This window comes from Cervus canadensis, chromosome 21 (assembly GCF_019320065.1).
Source record: "Cervus canadensis isolate Bull #8, Minnesota chromosome 21, ASM1932006v1, whole genome shotgun sequence".
Taxonomy (NCBI): Eukaryota; Metazoa; Chordata; class Mammalia; order Artiodactyla; family Cervidae; genus Cervus; species Cervus canadensis.
In genome coordinates this window covers 21,841,793-21,863,558 of record NC_057406.1, presented here as the reverse complement: position 1 = coordinate 21,863,558, position 21,766 = coordinate 21,841,793, and the positions used below count along the sequence as shown (strand labels likewise).

The window sequence follows — 21,766 nt, the reverse complement described above, 5'->3', positions numbered from 1 at the left end:
TTCGATTTCTGGGTCAGGAAGATCCCCTGGAGGAGGGATAGGTTACCCACTCCGGTGTTCCTGCCTGGAGAATCCCACGGACAGAGGAGCCTGGCGGCCTATAGTCCATGGGGTTGCAAAGAGTCAGACATGACTGAGCAACTAATACAACACAGCACAATACAAAGAACGTTTCATCCTTCACCATTTGAAAGGAAGTATGGGTCTGATGCCCCAACATCCCTGAATACTTTTTCGTGTTATTTCCTACAAATAAGGACTCTCTGCTACATAACTGCAAGGCAACCATTAAAACCAGAAAATTAACGTTGATACATGTGTGCTTGCTCAATTGAGTCCAACCCTTTGTGACCCCATGGACTGTATCCCACCAGGTTCCTCTGTCCATGGGATTTCACAGGCAAGAATACTAGAGTGGGTTGCCATTTCCTCCTCCATGGGATTTTCCCAACCCAAGGGCTGAACCAGAGTCTCCAGCATCTCCTGCATTGGTAGGTGGATTCTTTATTTTTTTTTAAAGTCTTTATTGAATTTGTTACAATATTGCTTCTGTTTTATGTTTCGTTTTTTTGGCTGTGAGACATGCAGGATCTTAGCTCCCCAACCAGGGATCGAACCTGCACCCTCTGCATTGGAAGGTGAAGTCTTAGCCACTGGACCGCCAGGGAAGTGCCCGTAGGTGGATCTTTACCACTTAAAACATGACTACTGCCTAATTCTCCACGTCCACACAAATATCACCAAATATCTCAATAAAATCTTTTCCAGCAACAAGATCTGGTTCAGAATCACACATGGCGTTGAATTGTCATGTCTCTCCCGTCTCCCTGGAATAATTCCCTGGACTTTCATTCACTTTCTTGACCTTGGGACTTGTGAAGAAAATGGGCTAGTTCTTTTGTAACTTGTCCCTTAGTTTGGAGCTTTACTGGTGTTTCCCACGTATATCATATGAGTGATGCCGCTTTCTTCCCATTATATCCTGTTGGGTGGCTCACGATTTCAATTTGTCCCACCTCTAATGATGTTTCCTTTGATCCTTTGATTAAGGTGGTTGCCAGGCATATTCTGTGAATATATTCTTTTTTTTCTTGAAACCTGTAAACATCCCATTCTTCATCAAATATTGCTCTATTCATTTATTTATGTCTGTTCTTAAATTTTCTTATTTTATGAATGAGTGATAATTCCTGTCCTTTAAAAAATTAAAAAAAAAATTTTTAGCTGCACCCATGTGCCTGGAGAATCCCATGGACAGAGGAGCCTGGTGGGCTACAGTCCATGGGGTCACAAAGAGTTGGACACGACTGAATGACTAACACACTCCGCAGCATGTGGGAACTTAGTTCCCCAGCTAAGGGTTCAAACCCATGTTCTCTGCATTGGAAGCTTAGAGTGTTATTCACTGGACTACCAGGGAAATTTCCCTGTCATTTTAAATTCTGATGCTCAAATTGTTGTTGATGCCACCAGTGGAAGTCTCTTCAAGCTGGTATCCCTGTCCTTTTGACATGTTCATTTGACATCATTCCTTAAGCCCTTCCTTGCTTTCTGTCCCAACAAGATGTTCCAGACTCACACTTTCCCTGCCTCAAATGTGAGATCAGTCATTTCTCTAGGAAGCTCTGGTTCCTTTCAAAGGAAAATTGTGATTTAGATGCCAAGATCTTGACACTAACTGTGCTCATTCCTACTAGACTCTCACTGCTCGCAGGTCTGCTGTGATGGCTATAAATACGTGTCACTCGATCTCCTGCTACGGGAAGCATACCTGACTGACACCCCCAGCTACTCCGGAAATCAAATTCTCCTCTTTCCCAGGTTTTGTTGTTGTTGCTTGCTGTGGGTCACAGTTGTTTGTTGAGTGACTTTCCTAAACTACTTTTGTAAAGGTCATTTTCTTTGTCTTGCGGGGTCTCTGAAGTCTCTGTCTTTTTATCCTGGTGGTCAACTGATGGGTTAACAGACTTTCTTAAACTCCTGGAGTCAAAATAAATAAATAAGTCCTCTCCAGGTCTTTGCAAATTGGCTGTGTGTTGCAGCCAATGCTTCAGTGCTTAGCCAGGCCATTTGTAACTTGGCTGTAGCCTTCTCTCTCGCTTGTGCTAAGCCTGAAGGTCAGCCAGAGGTGAAACTGTGTGGCCTTACCAGGTCTTTCCTGAGGACACGTCCTGAGCATGTGTAGAGTGTTCCCGATTCCCCTGAATATACAGAAGCTTTTCAAACTATTATTCCCCAAGTATATCAATCCTCAGTTTTTCCTCCCAGGTTTCTACATGTCCATGGTTTGTCCCATCTTTGCATGTTTTTGAAGAATCTCCTCCAGACAACCACTTCTCTTCATTAAGAGGGTCCTGAGATAGGTGGTGCAAAGGCAAGCCCTTTGCTTCAGTCCTTCAGGGAACCTCCAAACAGGTCAAAACAGGAAAAACACAGTTCCTAGGGCACAGGGTACCCTCTGGGCTCTTCAGAACAAGAAACCCACTCGGGGAACATTAGGTGCTGATTTCTAGAATGCTGGCAAGGAGGCAAGGTGGGGCAAGGGTAAAGTGGAACGTGACAAATGCCACTCCTCTACCACATTTCAGGGGCCCTTTTCCTGATTAAGCATTTGCTCAGTTGCTGTAAACCCCCAATGACCTCCTAAAGTTCTGATGAAGTTGCTTCTGACAGTTTCTGCCAGGTTTTTTCAGTGGGTCTAGAAAGAGACAGGACCCTAAGAGAATGACTCTACCATTTTCATTGACTTTGGCAGCAATACATCTCCTTTGTGTTTGTAATTCCTTTTCCAGTTGTTAGAAACGTGGCTTCCACTATCCTTAATGTGTTTACTTACTTGATCTATTCCTCTGTGCATGTGTGCAAAGTGACTTCAGTTGTGTCTGACTCTTTGCAACAGCATGGACTATAGCCCGCCAGGCTCCTCTATCCATGGGATTCTCCAGGTAAGAATACTAGAGTGGGTTGCCCTACTCTCCTCCAGGGAATCTTCCGGACCCAGGGGTTGAAACTGTATCTCTTATGTCTCCTGTTTAGGCAGGCGGGATCTTTATCACTAGCACCACCTGGGAAGCACCAATTCCTCTGTATGTACCCAGGGTTCTAACTTCACCATTATCCCCATCCCTGTGTGAACATCCTCTTCTCTGCTCTGACTCTGGTTCCCTATGGCCGGGATACCCTCTACTGCAGATGTCGTCTGCTTCTGCTGGGACTAAGTACTCTATTCACTGTTCATGTTTTAATTTTATTAGTTTTATTGGGGTTTATATAGCTGATCTTGAAATAAGAAAAACTACTACTCGAAACAAAGGATAACTCTTTTCAAATTCTCATGAATTCCTCTTAGGTATGCCCCCCAGTGCTCTTATGGTATAGCTAGGAACAAATATGATTTCCATTGAGTGACAGGAAAATACAGGAAGAAGGCCACTCACCATGGTACCCACAAAATTTATGGTAACCAGTTGTAGCAGCAACCTCTGTGGTGCTGGGGAATTCTTGGTCAGCACCCTCGTCCATGCCTGCAGCAGTTTTCCCAGATCTTCATTACTTTCCTCAAGCCCCCACTATATTCTTTCTAACTTCACTCTGAAGAGATTAACTTTGCAAAAAAAAAAAAAAAAGATTAACTTTGCTTTTTGTTTGTTAAGCAAATACAGGCAAACAAATGTCAACTTCTCTCAGTGTTGGTCTCCACTCTCCCTTAAACCTAGTAAGAGCCACCAGGGGCAGACTGAAGTTTTGTGGTGGCTGAGCAGATACAACTGGAGAAGGGAGAACTTTTTAAAAAAACGGATGCAAAAATAGTTACCTTTGCAAAGTTTGTAAAAACACGTGAGCATGTTAAATCTTTGCCAGGGTCCCTCCGAGGGCCTCTGGAAGACGTCTATAGAAAATGGACGTGGGAGGAGGGGAGCTGGGGCTTCAACAGCCTTAGATAGGCACACACATTCTCCCCTGGATTCTTTTACCCAGAAGTGGCCCTCCTCCTCATCCCTCCTCCCCCTCCTCCCTCCTCCTCTTTCCCCTCCCCCTCTTTCCTTTCCCATCTTCCCCTCCCTTCCTCCTCCCTTCCCCTTCCCCCTCTCCCCTCCTCCTTCCCTCCCCATCCCCCCCCTCCTCTTTCCTCTCCCCCTCCTCCTCCCCCCACCCCTTTACCTTCCCTTCTTCCCCATCCTCCTCCTGGTCCTCCTTCCATCCCAGGGCCACCCACCCTGTCAAGCTCCAGATCTTCTGGGAAGCCTCTGATTCACTCTTTTCCTCCTTCTTTATTGAATCACCCACTTCAGGTTATAAATGTGACCCTGTTCCTCTCAAACTTAAAAACAAAGTAGCCAATCAATCCTAACAGTGTCAACCACCCTTACCCCACCCCTGGCCCCCCCCCCCCCATGCCCCCAGTTTCTCCATCTCCAAATTCCTTTCTAGCCACCCAATTTGCTCCCTTGCCTTTAACAACAAAATTCTGGGAAAACCACTGGCCTCTCTCCCTGTTCCCCATTCGTTTCCCAATTCATGGCACTCTTCCTTTGGCTCTCATAACTTGGCTGAAATAGGTTTGAGTAAAGTCATCAATGACTATTTTGTTCACTTTATTAGTGATTAAAAAAAACAACAACAACCCAAGCAGTAGAATTAAAGAAGTAATGGTCCTCCTAGCATCTCAAACAGTGAACTGTCTAAAATAGAATTAAGTTTCCCATTACCTCCACTAAGTACATGCCTGGGAATGCCTACTCTAAATAATTTCATGTTTAGAAATAGTTACTTCTCCTTACTTTTTGCTTTGTTCATCCATATCTAAAGCAAACACATATACAATTACATAGGATTTGTCTCTCTCTCCTTTCCCTTTCTCCTTCCCTTCATTCCTTCTTTTCTTCAGAACATAAATCCCATCGTGTTGAATCTTCTATTCTTTCTCTACAATTAATAATATATCACAGCTACACTTACAAACCAACAGATACAAATCTACAGAATTCTTTTTGATGGTTATATAGTACCCCACACTAAAGATACACTGTTTTGTCTTTTTAAAAAATATTTATTTATTTAGCCAAGTCAGGTCTTAGTTGTAACATACTGGCTTAGTAGTTGTGATGGCGGATGGGCTTAGTTGCCCCACAGCATGTGTGATCTTAGTTCCCCGACCAGGGATCAAACCTATGTCTCCTGCATTATAAGGCAGATTTTAAACCACTGTACCATCAGGGAAGTCCCAGGATATACTGTTGTTAATTCAACTATCCTCTGTCGGAGTGCATTCAGGTTCTTTTGACTAGGCTGAAGCATATAAAAGTGCCACTTTTGTAGGCTTTTTTTTTTTTTTTCCTATTACATACAATATTATAATAAATATCTATTTGTGTGTTTCTCTATGATCTTTTCTTTCTGCCGATAAATTCCAAGAAGTGGAACTGTAGTGTTAAAGGTGTATATATTTTACTCCTAGATTGCTTCCCTAAAATGGTGACATAATGTATGTTCCCATCAACAACCTTTTGGGAAGTTATATGTCACAATGACCTCTTTTCAGTGCTTCTCTTAGCAGACTTCACAGTAAACTGTACAGTCGACCCTTGGTATCTGCAGGGGTTGATCCTAGGATCCCCCTGAACACCAAAACCTTGGTATGCTCAAGTCCATTATATAAAGTGATGTAGTATTGTCAGCCTTCCACATCCCTGGTTCTGCTTCACCGTCCTCTCCAGGGTTGGTTGAATCTGGATGCAGAACCCAGAATACAGAAGGCCAAATGGGCTTCCCTGGTGGCTCAGTCGGTAAAGAACCTGCCTGCAATGCAGACCAGGGTTCGATCCCTGGGTCAGGAAGATCCCCTGGAGAAGGAAATTGCAACCCATTCCAGTATTCTTCCCTGGAAAATTCTAATCCCATGGACAGAAGAACCTGGTGGGCTATAGTCCACGGGGTCACAAGAGTCAAGCACAACGTGGTGACTAAACCACCACTGTGTTTGCTATTGTTAATCACTTTTTATCCTGGCTTCGCTTTTTTTTTTTTTTTAATATGGAACACTTCACGAATCTGCGTGTCATCCTTGTGCAGGGGCCATGCTAATCTTCTCTGTATCGTTCCAATTTTAGTATATGTGCTGCCGAAGTGAGCACCTGGCATCACTTCCAACCAGCTTTCCACTTGCCTCTTTCTGTCTCTTGCCCTAACCTCTCCCATCCAAGTATTAACCAGGCCTAACTCTGCTTAGCTTCCAAGATCTGCCATGGTTCTGCCAAGATTTACTTTTCTAGTCACACTAAATGTTCTGTTCTCTCCTTAGGGAAGTTTATGGTTTCAACTATATCATCTCTACACTCAGCCTGCCAATGAGTTGACCCCAAGTTGACTTCACCTGAACTGGAAAAGAATTTCCCTTCCTGAAGATGTCTTACAATCATTATCCAGAAAATTGTGGTAATAACTTCTTGATTGCTATTTAATATTCTATAGTGTGTCCCCTGGATTGTGTGGTGTACACGCTCCACAATCACCATTGATAGCTGTGTTTTCCATTCCTCTCCCAAGTCTAAACTTCTATATCAAAATAGTCTCCTGGAGGGCGTGGCGAAAAAGGAGCCCTCCTGCACTGTTGGTAGAAATGTAAGTTAGTGCAGCCACTATGGAGAACAGCATGGAGGTTCTTCAAAAAACAAAAAATAGAGCTACAAAATGATCCGGCAATCCCACTCCTGGACATATATCCAGAGAAAAGCATAATTTGAAAAGATACGGGCAGCCCAATGTTCACTGCAGCACTATTTACAATAGCCAAGACACGGAAACAAACTAAATGTTCAGCGGAGTAGATAAAGAAGATGTGGTACATATATACAACGGAATATTACTTAGCCGACTTTGCAACCCCATGGACCGTAGCCCACCAGGCTCCATGGAATTCTCCAGGCAAGAATACTGGAGTGGGTTCCCATTCCCTTCTCCAGGGGATCTTCCCGACCCAGGGATTGAACTCAGGTCTCCTGCAATGCAGGAAAATTCTTTACTGTCTTTACCATTAGGAAGTCCTAAAAAAAAAAAGAATGAAACAATGCCATTTGCAGCAACATGGATGGACCTAGGGATTGCCATACTGAGTGAATTAAATCAAAGACAAATATCATATGATATTGCATGACGGAGCAACTGAACTGATGGCTTATACGTGGAATCTATTAAAAAAAAAAAGAAAGAAACAGAAACAGAACTATAGATGTAGAAACCAACTTATGGTTACCAGGAGGTATGTGGGGGGATAAACTGGGAGACTGGGATGGACATATACACACTATTATATAAAATAAATAACTAATAAGAACCTACTGTATAGCACAGGGAACTCTACTCAATACTCTGTAATTGCCGATAAAGGAAAAGAATCTAAAAAAGAGTAGATATATGTATAACTGATTGACTTTGCGGTATACCTGAAACTAACATTACATTACATGTAAACCAACTATACTCCAATAAAAATTTAAGAAAAATAGAACAACACATTCTCCTGGATAGCCGCAGCTTGGTGTTTTACAAACACCGCCAGTATAAAAGGCCCATTGTTGAACTTACCAACAGCCCCTCTTGAATTGCTCCTTATGCATTTCTTTTCTTAGTAAATAAGACTGCCATTCACTGGGATGCATAATTTAGAAACCTGGAAATTCATCCTAGTCTACTTCTGTCTCTCTCAATTCACATCTGATGGGTCACCAAGTCCTGCAGTTTTGATCTCATGTTCCTGAAATCTACCACCCCTTTTCCAATTCCACTGCTGCTATCCTGACCATCTCTTTCATAGACTAAAAATAACTTCATCACTGGTCTTCCTACCTTTTTTTTTTTTTTTTTTTGCCTTGCCTCCCTTCTGTTACCCACGCTGCTGCCAGAGAAATTATTTAACATGCAAATCAATTCTCACCATGAGAAAAATCCTACAATATCCACACTGTCAAGAGGTGAAAATCTAAACTTCTTAGCATGACTTTAAAAGCTCTTTATTATCCAATACCTACTTAACGGTCTTGCCTCATTTCCTGATATTCTCTGAAAGCGCCCTAGGCTTCAGATATATGGATCTACTTTCAGATTCCCAACATGCCAAGCTCTCTCTCTAATAATTCAGTGTCTTTGCACCTGCTCTCCTTCTGCTTGGAATTCCTTGTCAGTCATGTTGGCTTGACAAACTCTGACTTAAATTTCAAGACTCAACTGCAGGGTTATTTTCCCTTCTTTATTTATTTTTTTTTTATTTTCCCTTCTTTAAATTGTTCAGTTAGCCATAAGTGCTCTGTTCTTGAGTTCCTTGTTGGTATGGTACAAACATGCACTACAGTAATTTTAACTATTTATTTATTTTTGTTTCATTAATTGGATTTTTTTTTTTTCATTAATTGGATTTTTTAAACCAGGTTGTAAGCTTCTAGAGAGTAGGGACTATATGATTAATCTTATCTTTGCATGCCCAGAGCTTTACTGAGACTGGCCTTGAATATTCTTAATAGGCACTTGAATGCACATGAAACAAATTATTAAGAAGAACAGCAACCTGACTGAACTTAAGCTATAGATTTTCACCTGAGTAGCTTTAAAGAAATTGCAAAAAATAAATAATACATTAAAGCAAATTTAAGAACAGAAAACTAAAGTAAATTTCCTATTATTTCACTACCCTAATCACTGTTTTAGTGCAGTTTTTGTCTTTTCTCAAACATGTGATATTAATATATATATGTTTATATTTAAATATGTATGTATATATTTATATTTTATATAGCTGTAATTAAAATCTACATGCACTTTGGGATTTCCTTGGTGGTCCAGTGGCTGAGATTCTGTGATCTCAATGCAGGGGACCCCAGTTCAATCCCTGGTTGGGAACTAGATCCCACATGCTGCAACTAAAACTTCGCATGTCACAACTAAAGATCCTACAAGCTGTACTAAGACCCTGTGCAGGCAAATAAATAAATATTTTTAAAAAATATGTGCATTTTTTATAAGTTTTCAAACTTAACCAACTGTAAACATTTTTCTAACAGTTTTATAGTCCTCCAAATTATTATTTTCCAGGACTACAAACATCTCAATTCCCTACTAAGGTTGATAGTCCAAATGAGACTTAGGTTATACCCAGTTTTCTGTTATAAATAGGAATAGATCCAGGTTTTATGAACCTGAAATTTATACAATTTTGAGTGATGTTTTCAGAAAAAGAACACAAAATTATCTTACTTTTGCAAATAGGACCATGTGAACACATTGTGTTTCACAGGGGCCTGTGAAAGTGGGAAGGGAGTCCTGAAGGTTAATTTTCATTGGCTTTGCAGTTATCACCTCCAACTAGAAATAATCCTGGACTAAACATTTTGAGCATGATTTTTTTCCCCCTTTGTTTCCTTGATGTCTAAAGGATTCCCAGTTACCAGGATCCCATTTGCCTTGCGGGAGTTGGGAAAGGAAATGGTCATTTATTGAGCACCTATTACATAGTGACCAGTTTCTTTCTTTTTTTTTTTGACCAGTTTCTATATATTTTCAAATTTAATTCCTACCACAAGCCTGAAAACGAAAATCTCCATGTTACGGATGAGAAAACTGAGGTGCAGTGCGCTTAAATAGCATCCTCAGAGTTACACATCTAGTGACTGGAAGGGTTGGATCCTTCTGGTCTTATTCCAAAGCTCATACCTTCCTGACTACATCATGGTGTCTCCACAGCCTCATAGCTTGGAGGTAATGTTTTCTGGGTTATTGTTGAAAACCGGTTCTTAGTGATTTGAGGATGACAGAATACAAAACTTGCAGAATCCTGACACGGTTCATGGAAGAAGATAATTTAGATCAGTGGTGGCTAGCCTTTCACAGGTGAATTGAGGAGAGAGATTTGGCTCTTTCTAGCCTGCCTGGAAATCCCATGGACAGAGGAGTCTGCCGGGCTACAGTCTGCGGGGTCGCAAAAGAGTCGGACACGACTGATTCGCTAAACAATCCGCTTACAGACACGCATCACATTAGTTCCATGTCTATTTCCATTCTGTGGTCGGAAGACCTGGGTTAGGTTGGGACTTGCTGTGGTCTACGTGAGTGGCCTTGGGAAAGTCATTGAATCCCCTAGGTTCCCATTCTCCCCCTCTGATGCAATGAGGATGCCAAGTGACACAACCTGTCTTACCCCAGGGTAGTTAGGAGTGTCAGATCTGAGTGTGAGCAGCACTTAAGTGAATTTCAATGTTACTGCTAGAGTAGCTCCGGCTCCGCGCCACCTGCTCACAGGTAAGGGTGACTGACAGGTGGGTAGAATGCTGCTGATGGCTCCTTTAGGTTAACTCTCAGGGGTGCCATCCCCCTTACTTCACCCCCCACCCCCCAAGCTGCCACGTGATTCCAAGGGCTTCTGGGCGCCCAGTGCAAGGCGGCGAGCAGCCGGCCAGATGCTGTGCAAAAATCCAGAGTCTGAGATTCCAAGGAATCTTTTCCTCTTCAATCTGAGAGCGGATCGTCAAAACATGCCAGACATTTATCACTAAACGCAGTTTGCAAAATTCTAGCACCGTCCCTTTGCTCTGTTAGGTGCTGACGCATTTATCTTAGAATTTTATCTGCCCGTTTAGAAATCCTTTAGTCCTTGTCGGACTTAATTTTGGGGAGCAATCTGTAGTTCTGGGAAACCGGGAGAAAATTTTAAAAATTTCAGTTTTCTGTTGGCGTTTTAATACCCTTCACCATACCCATGTTCAACGCCGGTGGAAGCAACATTAGTTTTTATTTTCCTTAAAAAAAAAAAGAAAAAGATGCTTAAACAGATTTCCAACCCTGGGACTAAACTCATGCCTCGCATCGGGATCCAGGTGGCTCCCCGAGTGTGGACCTGCGGCTCTGCGGGCCCAGCCAGCCGTCTCCCGCCGCCCACCGTGGCCCCGGCCCAGGTGGCGGCCGGTGTGGACCGGGAGCCCCACCTGGCTGGGCCGGCGGCGGCCGCACAAAGAGCGGTGCAGGCGGCTGCCGGGCCGAGCCGCAGAAAGTAGTCCCGACCACGCCGGCTCCCGATGTTGTTCGACGTCGCTTCACGCCCTCCGCGGGGAGGGCCGAAGGGGCCGGCCCGGGAAAGAATCCCTTCGGAATGCGCCGCCGGGCGGCCTTTCCCCTCCGGCCCGCCTCTGCTGGCCCCGCCGATCTCCCGGGGTCTCCTCGCCGAGGCTGTGCGCACGGTCTCTTCTCCTTTTCTAACCTGCCCGGGAGGCGGCGCCGAGGGAGGGGAGGGCTCGCCGCGCGCAGGGAGACCTCGGCGGCTAGCCGTGACGGCGGGAGGCGTATCCCTGCGCCGCTGCGTGAGAGGAAGAGGCTGAATGAGGAGCTGCGCGGGGGAAGCGGGGCGCCGGGGGAGGAGGCGGCGGGATGGAAGCAGACGCTGGCGTCGCGCGAGCTCCGGGCGGAGCGGCGCGGTAGAGAGGGCGGCGGCGGCGGCGCGCGCGGAGCCTTGACGGGCCCCCCTTTCTTTCTTCTCTCTCTGGAAAGCTGGGAAGCATGAGCGTGCAGCCCTGCCGCTGCGGCGGCCGCCCCGGCTCCTCGCCTCCCCCTCTTCGGGCCGCCCCTCGCCGGTGAGAGAAGCGAGCGCGAGAAGGGAAGATGGGGGCTGTCCTGAGGAGCCTCCTGGCCTGCAGTTTCTGCGTGCTCCTGAGAGGTGGGAGAGAAAGCGGGGGGACGGGAAAGTTGGTGGGGTTTGCGGGGGGAAGGAGGCGGTCTTGTTCTGTTGTGTCTGCGGGGGGCAGGGGAGGCGGGGAGGCGAAGCTGGGGAAGAGGAGTCGGGAGAGGCCTGGTCGTGGGGAAGGAGGGAGCAAGGGGCCCGGGAGAAGGGGCTGCGCGCTCCGCCCGGCCACGCTGCAGCCCCCGCCTCGCTTGGCCCACCGCGTCCGGACAGAGCGTTCGTCCGGGCTTCCTGGCGGGGTGACCTCCCCCCGGAGCCCCATCCTGTCCGAGTGACTGGGGATCGGTGGGTCCCCTGCCTGCAGTCACCGGGGACGAGGGGCTTTGTATGGATCTTGGCTCTCGGAACGTTGGAGCCCAAGATGCTTCAGCGTTTGGATTTCTCCCTCCAAGCCCCCACCTTTTCCCTGTGGGTCCCGTGAACTTTTAGAGCCCTCTTACTATTTTTTCCAGGCCTTGTAACAACTAATAACTGGTTTCGGTGGAGGGTGTAATGATCGTGGGTGAGAGCACAGTTGGAAAAGGACTCCGAGGTTATAGGTCGAGTGTTTTCAGCCTTGGGGAATCGCCTGGGCTCCAGCCCATAATAAAATAGAAACGTTGCCCTTGCAACCTCTGGCATTCAGGACTTGCCCCTATTTTCGGAGCATGCAAGTGTACAGTTGGCACCAATTAGGAAAGTCATCCTTGGTGGAGAGGAGCCTGTCCTGGGACCTAAGTTATCGTATGCTGCGCTCCCCTGGAGACTGCGTGGCAAGTTGGGAAATAACATAGGCTCTTCTAGGTACTCTTCCCCGAGCATCGCCTAAATTCGATGGTCCTAGGTTTTATTTTTTAGGTTGGCCTGCGAAGCTGTCACATATGCTGCGACTTTTATTTTGTGACAGTTCACTGAGGTTTTTGACTGGCCCGCAAGATTTCAACAGCTCTTCTCACATCAGTGGTGAAGTGGTGATGACTCTGATGCTATGGGGCATTTACCAGCAGAGGAATTTAGGTACCAATTGATGCAATGACTTGAAGCTTTGGTTTCAGTTAACAATTCTCAGTTGTGTTCACGGTCAGTTCTTTGCAGGTATGGGACCTCTTGGGTGTAAGGAGATTTTTAGCTGTTAATTTAATAGGCTAAATTTATGTTCAGTGTGCACACTTACTGAAGTTTCCAGAACACAATAGTAACAGTCTTGTGTTATAAATGAGCCAGATATACCATTTCTGAGTATATATTTATTGGATGAGCATGATTGACATTGTTTTGGAGGAGGAAATTTTTTCTTTAGTTACACTTCAGGATTATTCAGGGAGATCCCCTGGAGGAGGAAATGGCAACCCACTCCAGTGTTCTTGCCTGGGAAATCCCATGGACCGAGGAGCGCAAAAGAACTATTGATTTAACTGAGACACGACTGAAGTGACTAAACAGCAGCCGCAACAGCAGGATTATTAGGTCTGCCTGTTTTATTTACTTATACTTAATTACAACTCACTGTAAGCATATTCTAAACTATTTCCACGTGTAAACTTCAGAAAGCTAGTGCTTATTTCATTTTCTTGGCAGAGAATTGAATGCAGTGCTATGTACTTGAGAGGTCTAGTAAGTATATGTTTATTTTAGTATGATATAGTCCCTATTGAAGGGGGAATTTGCTATAGTTGTGAGAAACAATTTTATTTGACATAGAATATGGATATATTTTAAGACAGACGGTTAATAGAATTAACAAATAGAGTCCGCTGTTGAGTTAAATAAAGCCTTGGTGAAATTGCATTCCATTACCCAAATGCTTCTGGTTGCCCAATTGTATTTCTTGGAAGAGAAGGTTATGTTGTAAATGCCACTTGTTTAACACCAGGATTGAGCCCAGAATTGGGTTTATTCGTTATTGGAGTTAAGAGAAGTTACACTTGAAATAATATTGTGAAGTATGATATTATGTAAGAAGACCTAGAAAAGTTAATAGTTCAGATTGCCTCATTTCCACCAGCAGAGTTTCCAAAAGTGAAGCTCTTATTTTAAATATAATCTAATCATGGTTTAAGGTGACCTTTGAATTTAACATACTTAACCATGGGTATATATTTGAACTAAAACTCGTTTTACTGTGAAAGATTTTTATTCATAATTTAGGTTCTTCTCATTCCTTGATAATGTCATCCTCTGTTAAAATTGTTACTAGTTCATCTTGGACACCAAGAGAAACGTGATTAATTTGTTGTATTAAGATCACTTTTCTTCACAGAAGAGTTGGAAGTTTAACATTGGGAAGATGGGATGATGGGAGAGTGTGGGAGACCTTTGGTCCTCTGGCCCAGTTAAATCAATAGTTGAAAGCCGGGAAATAATGCTGTCATTATCTGGACTGTGTCCTCATCCCTGTCATCAGAGGACAAGGTGTGATGGAAAGATTGGGGGATTTCAGCACCCAAACCTTGAGTTTAAAGTCCGTGTTTCTGGAAGTCTGTGTCTACCCCCACCCAAAACATGTTGAAATCCTAACCCTAAATGTGACAGTGTTAGGAGGTGGGACCTCTGGGAGGTAATTAAGTCATGATGGTGCAGTCCTCTCTATATCATACTTATAAAAGGGACTCCAGAGAATTCTCTCATCCTCTGCCATGGGAGAATACAGTAAAAAGACAGCAGTCTGCAGCTTGGCAGAGGCACCTCACCAAAACCTATCCATGCTGGCACCCTGATTGCAAACATTTAGCTTCCAAACTGTGAGAAATAAATTTCTGTTGTTTATAAGCCAAAAAAAAAAAAAAGTCCGTGCTTCACTACCAAATAACCTTGTGATTCTGATCTAGTCAGTTTTTCTGGGCTCCAGTTTCTTTATCTGTAAAATGTGGGTAGTATTACCAAGCTAGTTTGCAAATTTGTTAGGCATGTTAAATGAAATACTGAATGTAAAGTGGTTTGCAAATGTTATTTTTTGTTACAATTTTCGATGGTGGACATATCCTCAAATGTCGGGGATTTGAGATTTAATTTCTATGAGATTCACAAGTTCTTAAAGATTTTGATCCTTCTGGTCTAACCACTTCATTTGTAAGTGGGGAAACTCACATTCAGAGAGATTATAACTTGATCAAAATCTTACAAGTGATTAATATTAGAGCATGGATTTATTGTTCATTCTTTCAGCAATTAGCTATGGAATACCTACTGTGTATCAGACTCTGATGGTACATTGGTGAGCAAAATCAACATGGGCCATGCTCTGATGGACCTCACCATCTAGGTTGCCATCCTTAACTTCCATCCAGTTACTGATTAGAAAAGATTATACCTGTGATTTCCTAGAGGAAATTTTTTTATATAAGAATATAAGTTTTGGTGTGTAAATTTTATAAATACTGTGTCCCAGCATATCTTGAGAAGGTTTTGTTGTTTTGTAAGAATTCTTTGCTACTTTTTTTGTTATTGTTAATTTGTTTTGGTGGGGTGGTGGTAAATACTGTAAGCTAAAGCCGCTAGTGTTTTCCATCTCAAATTTTTATAGTTGTCGTCCTTGGAAAATTGCTTAACATCAAGTATAATGAGATCTTAGGAGGATAGAATGAATTTTGGAGTGGGAATCAGAATTTGATTCTCATTCTAAGTTTGCCAGTAGCCAGCTAGCTGTGTGACCTTGGATGGTCATTTAATCTTCGTACACCTTCATTAGCTTCATTAGGATAATGAATCCTTCTTTTGCAGGTTCTTACTTCATATTAACACACTAAGGGCTCTGAGAAGTTCTGAGGTAGAGACCAGTTTTAACTTTGTTGAAATTTACTGTTTCCCAAACTCACCAATGAACTTTTTTTGGTGATTTCTGTAATTTTGTAACATTCTGCTGAACCTGTGTTCCAGGAACACATGTAGAGAGAACCTGAGCTAGGTAGCCTTTTAAGCATTAGGGTGAGTCATGTGAATTGATATTTGATGACAGTTTCATATAATTAAATTTGATACTTTAATCGCTGCTTAGTTACTTGGCTTTAGATTTGCTCATCTGGCTAGGAAATAATTTGACTGGTTATGAAACTTTTGGGTTTCAATTCATTGTTTTCATCAGGCCTAACAGTAATTTCCCATGGTTCAGTTTTTCAGATAATTTTTCTTTAATTGAAAATTTTCTATTTGCTGAACTGAAATACTTTTCTGTATAGTTAATTGTATGTGCTTTGACTATCAGAAAGGTTAGTCTTTTTTTTTGAGTATCAAGGAAGGTTCTTTGAAGGAGTATATAAATGGAAAATATTCTATGTGAATTTATAAATTGAACATAATGGAAAAATAAGTAACACAGGTTATAGTCATGTTTAGGCCATGGGTAAGTACTCTGAGAAAATTGATTTTTATCATGGACATTTTATTGCAGACTTATATTCTGAGAAGACTATAAGGAGGGGAGCTGTAGCAGAAAGCTGTGGGCTTTGCCGACAAACCAAGTCCAAGTCGTCTACCGCTTTATGGCACCCTTGGACGGGTTACTTAGCTTTAGTTCCTGCTATTAGATGGGGTAGTATCTTCCAGGATTTCTGTGAGAACTCATGGTTTGATTGCAAAGGCGTGGTCAGTAGTAGACTTTGAGTGAAGAGCTATTATTGTTAAGATGGCTAATTTAAAAGAAATATTAATGCTCAGGAAAGACAAATAAAACATGTTCTGGGCACTGTTTTAGGCCAGTAGTTTTTGAACTTGATTATTCTGCAACTGGAACTACATGAAATACTTTGATATTTTCTATTTTATTTTATATAAACAACATGGCCTCTATCTACTTAATTTATTTTTTTTTTCTATCTACTTAATTTAATTTACCTTTTAAGGGATTACAGCTTGAACCTTTTATGTGATTATTATCAATAAGAATAAATAGTTGATTATGATACTTATTTTAAAATTGCCCATATTTATGGACAAAATAAAGTATTTCTAATAGAAAATTTTGTCATTGTATTATTTGTTTATAATGATTAAAATAATTCGATTCATGGACTTTTCCCTGTAGGGTGGGTAAATACTATACTGAGCTCCTGCCTTGTATGTTTCATGCTTTGTGTGAGAGTCTTTATGTTTCTTCTGTAAAAGGAGCCTCCCCTTAAAGAATAGAATTCTGCTTCATGTGAACAACTTGGAAATTTAGTCAGATACCTGGACTAGGCAACCTAAAGAATAGAATATTTGCCTTTGAGATGATTCATTTAAAACATAATTCATCATAAATACAAGGAAAACTGTTATTTGTTATTATTAGCACTTGCTTTTGTTTCTCAAGCTGTTAGTGTTATTTGTGGCAGTAGTGACTGTTCTCACAAAAGGTTTAAGTCATTCACATGAGAGACTGGAAAATTCTGAAATGTGCCTGGGCTCAATTTGGTGAAAATTGCAAGTAATTCAGTGCTAATTTTTGTTTCTGTAACACCTTGCTTGGAAGGGCCAGGAGCTTGGGGATGTGAAGTGAAATCATATTTTTAGGCAAAAAAAAAAGTGAATTTTTAAGTTGCTAATTGACTAGAAAGGTGAATGACTGACCTAACGCCTGATTGCATGTCCTCCGGACAGTAATTTTCCACACAGTGCCTTCTGTGTTCACTTGAATTCACCTGTACCTTATTATGGTTTTGAAAGTGATACCAATTACTTTTGATATGAGGAAATAAATACCATTGTAATTTTGGAGGTCAGGAGGCTCTTTAGTTATTCGCTTTCTGCCATAAGGGTGGTGTCATCTGCATATCTGAGGTTATTGATATTTCCCCCGGCAATCTTGATTCCAGCTTGTGCTTCATCCAGCCCGGCATTTTGCGTGATGTACTCTGCACATAAGTTAAATAAGCAGGGTGACAATATACAGCCTTGATGTGCTGTATGTATGTACTGGATATACTGAATATCAATAATCTCAGATATGCAGATGACACCACCCTTATGTCAGAAGGCGAAGAAGAACTAAAGAGCCTCTGGATGAAAGTGAAAGAGGAGAGTGGAAAAAGTTGGCTTAAAACTCAACATTCAGAAAACTAAGATCATGGCATCTGGTCCCATCACTTCATGGCAAATAGATGGGGAAACAGTGGAAACAGTGACAGACTTTATTTTTTGGGGCTCCAAAATCACTGCAAATGGTGACTGCAGCCATGAAATTAAAAGATGCTTGCTCCTTGGAAGAAAAGTTTTGACCAATCTAGATAGCATATTAAAAAGCAGAGACGTTACTTTGTCAACAAAGGTCCGTCTAGTCAAAGCTATGGTTTTTCCAGTAGTCATTTATGGATATGAGGGTTGGACTGTAAAGAGAGCTGAGCGCCAAAAAATTGATGCTTTTGAACTATGGTGTTGGAGAAGACTCTTGAGAGTCATTTGGACTGCAGGGAGATCCAGCCAGTCAGTCCTAAGTGAAATCAGTCCTGAATATTCATTGGAAGGACTGATGCTGAAGCTGAAATTCCCAATACTTTGGCCACCTGATGTGAAGAACTGACTCATTTGAAAAGACCCTGATGCTGGGAAGGATTGAAGGCAGAAGGAGAAGAGGAAGACAGAGGATGAGATGGTTGGATGGCATCACTGATTCAATGGGCATGAGTTTGAGTAAACTCCGGGAGTTGGTGATGGACAGGGAGGTCGAACGGGCTGCAGTACATGGGGTCATGAAGACTCAGACATGACTGAGAGACTGAACTGAACTAAATTTTAGAGTTTGCATGTATATGGTTTGTCATATTGCTGTTAAGTAAAAGCCAATGCAGATTTGGGTAAGGACTTTATTCAAAAAGATAATTGCAACAGGGAGAATGCTCTGACTGCACTGTCTGCAGGCATTTCAGAATAAAACACTAAAAGACTTTTATGGAGAAGGGTGAGCAGTCTAGCAGGAACTTTGTAGGAGTGTGAGCTGAGTGGGTGGTGGTAAGCAGATTCAAGATCAGGAAAGTGAAACTGGAGTTTCTAATTTCCTGCAGTCAGTTGATGGCTTGGAAAGAGCTGTTAGGGGACCTAACATCAGTTTGCTTAAGTTTAGAGCTAACCAAACTTTAGGGGCTTGTAGGAAAGAGAAAAGTCTGACTGAAGTTAGACTTTTTGGTTGTGCCAAGTTAGTGGCTAAGCAAGGGCAATTGTGAGCACTTGGTCAGTCCTACTGTTGTTTACAACAAAATTTGTCTGTCTTAGGAATATGTTTTAGTCCATTTAGGCTTCTATAACAAAATATAGACTGGATGGCTTATAAACAACAGAACTTCATTTATCACAGTCTGGAGGCTGATAACCCAGCAGCAGGGTCTCAGTATGGTAAGATTCTGGTGAGCACACTCTTCAGGTTGCAGATAGCTAAGACCTCTCTTTGTATCCTCTCAGGGCAGAGAGAAGAGAGCTCTCCCTGGAATCTTACAAGGGTATTGATCCTATTTATGAGGATTTCACCCTTATGACCTCCCCAGGGACCCACCTCCTGATAACATTCATTTGAGGGGGGAGTGTAGGGTTTCAGCATGTGAATTTTGAGGGGCAGAAATGTTCAGTCCACAACAAGGTAGGCTAAAGTCATTGTGAGTTTGGTCTGATTATTTATGTTCAGTTCAGTCGCTCAGTTGTGTCCGACTTACTGCGATCCCATGAACCCCAGTACGCCAGGCCTCCCTGTCCATCACCAACTCCCGGAGTTTACCCAAACTCATGTCCATTGAGTCGGTGATGCCATCTAACCATCTCATCCTCTGTTGTCCCCTTCTCCTCCTGCCTTCAGTCTTTCCCAACATCAGGGTCTTTTCCAATGAGTCAGCTCTTTGCATCAGGTGGCCAAAGTATTGGGAGTTTCAGCTTCAACATTAGTCCTTCCAATGAACACCCAGGACTGATTTCCTTTAGGATGGACTGGTTGGATCTCCTTGCAGTCCAAGGGACTCTCAAGAGTCTTCTCCAACACCACAGTTCAAAAGCATCAATTCTTCTGTGCTCAGCTTGCTTTATAGTCCAACTCTCACATCCATACATGACTACTGGAAAAACCACAGCCTTGACTAGACGGACCTTTGTCTCTGCTTTTTAGTATGCTGTCTAGGTTGGTCATAACGTTCCTTCCAAGGAGTAAGCGTCTTTTAATTTCATGGCTGCAGTCACCATCTGCAGTGATTTTGGAGCCCAGGAAAACAGTCAGCCACTGTTTCCACTGTTTCCCCATCTATTTGCCATGAAGTGATGGGACCGGATGCCATGATCTTACTTTTCTGAATGTTGAGTTTTAAGCCAACTTTTTCCACTCTCCTCTTTCACTTTCATCCAGAGGCTCTTTAGTTCTTCTTCACTTTCTGCCATAAGAGTGGTGTCATCTGCATATCTAAGGTTATTGATATTTCTCCTGGCAGTCTTGATTCCAGCTTGTGCTTCCTCCAGCCCAGTGTTTCTCATGATGTACTCTGCATATAAGTTAAATAAACAGGGTGACAATATACAACCTTGACGTACTCCTTTTCGTATTTGGAACCAGTCTGTTGTTCCATGCCCAGTTCTAACTGTTGCTTCCGGACCTGCATACAGGTTTTTCAAGAGGCAGGTCAGTTGGTCTGGTATTCCCATCTCTTTTAGAATTTTCCACAGTTTATTGTGATCCACACAGTCGAAGGCTTTGGCATAGTCAATAAAGCAGAAATAGATGTTTTTCTGGAACTCTTTTGCTTTTTCTATGATTATTTATGTAGGTGTAGGCATTTTAAGTTTGCTTCAGTGGGATTTTTTTATAAGGAATTTTGGAATGAACTTTAAAAGCCTTTTGAGGCCAAGAAAGCCAATTGGATTTCACTTGCAGTACTTACAGATTTGGGTGAATTCTTCAAGTCCCCAAAATATCCTGGGGTTTCTGGGCCTGCCTGAAATTAACTTTGCTTACTTTACCTTTAAGTCTGAGAACTCTGTAAGCCAAGTACCGGATTGGTTTTCCCAAGAGGACTGTAAGCATTGCTCAATAAAATCAACCACAGCTCCTTAAAAGTGTCTGGTGGTATTAGATTAAAGGAACATGACTTTGAAACATGACATCCAGTCAAAGCCTTGGTTGCATAATAATGTTTCCAGCCGGGAGGACAGACTCTTATTGAACTTATGCAAATAACTATATTGCCATGAAAATAAAAAAAACTTAGTTAATACCTGAGTTTTGTTTTTGAATGATGGAGTCAGGGAGATAAAGATCAGTGTCTTATTTCCGTTTACAGAAGTAAACTTGCATTGTAGGTTACTTACATTGTCATTGAAATACAGGTGGCATAAGAGAAAAGAGAAACAAATTGCTATTATCTAGAGAATAGGACATTAAAGCATCAGCAGTATTTTAAAACCCACAGTCACTGTTTGTCAGTTTATTCAGTCCCGAGAGATTCTTGTTCTGCTAGATCTTGGGTTAGCAGTCTCATGGATCCATTTGCTTCTTTACTAGGTTTTTGGGAATCCTGACTCAGTATAGTCTCAGTTATTTAAGTGATGCCATCAGAAGCTTGTTTCCAAGAGTACAGTCCTCTTTCAACAATACTTGTTTTGTTGTTGAAGACAAAAGCTTGGCCTGTAGCTGATTTGCAGGTGCTTTCAGAGAAGCATCAAAGTAAAACACTCTGTAATGACAAGACTTAAAATGGTGGTGATAGTTTATTATGGATAATTTCAAAACTGAAAGATCTGATGAGAGTTTGTTATAGAAAATAATGCAGTTGATAAATAAGTTTGGTTGTTTCTATGGCATGCACACCAAAATAAGTTCAGAGAAGTTTTAGGAAAAATGTAAACATAATGTGCAAACATAATGATTAATCTTATTTTTAAAAAGTAGATATTACGTTGATTCATGAGTATAAATGAATAAGAATCTTTGCAGAGAAGAAGACTTAAAAATATGTAGTAATCCTGAGACATAGTGTGTCTTGAAGCATATATTTAGAGCATATGAAGAGTAATATCAAGTTTATCAAGTAAAATTTTTTAGTTAAGTCTGGAGTAAGTCCTGAACATCTGTCTAATAAAATTCCATAAGTAAGTTGTGTGAATCCCTGATGGACAACCCTCACTGGT

The 21,766-nt window shown here is 42.1% G+C and overlaps 1 protein-coding gene and 1 non-coding gene across 6 annotated transcripts in view; one reads left to right on the top strand and one right to left on the bottom strand.

The window, feature by feature from the left end:
- Nucleotides 1-6,027: 6,027 nt before the first annotated feature.
- On the bottom strand, nucleotides 6,028-6,134 carry LOC122424163. Its single transcript, XR_006264349.1, has one exon. It is a non-coding gene; the product is annotated as a U6 spliceosomal RNA (small nuclear RNA).
- Nucleotides 6,135-11,246: 5,112 nt separating this feature from the next.
- The window catches only part of LRP6 (LDL receptor related protein 6), a 173,303-nt gene continuing 162,783 nt past the window's right edge, over nucleotides 11,247-21,766 (top strand). For 2 of the 5 annotated variants that reach the window (XM_043439797.1, XM_043439795.1), the window contains exon 1: nucleotides 11,253-11,695. In XM_043439797.1, coding sequence (XP_043295732.1) covers nucleotides 11,641-11,695 — 55 coding nt within the window. In that variant the 5' untranslated portion in view covers nucleotides 11,253-11,640. Of the gene's footprint in view, nucleotides 11,696-21,766 lie in introns of all 5 variants that reach the window. The other 3 variants (XM_043439798.1, XM_043439796.1, XM_043439799.1) reach the window with 3 other exon arrangements.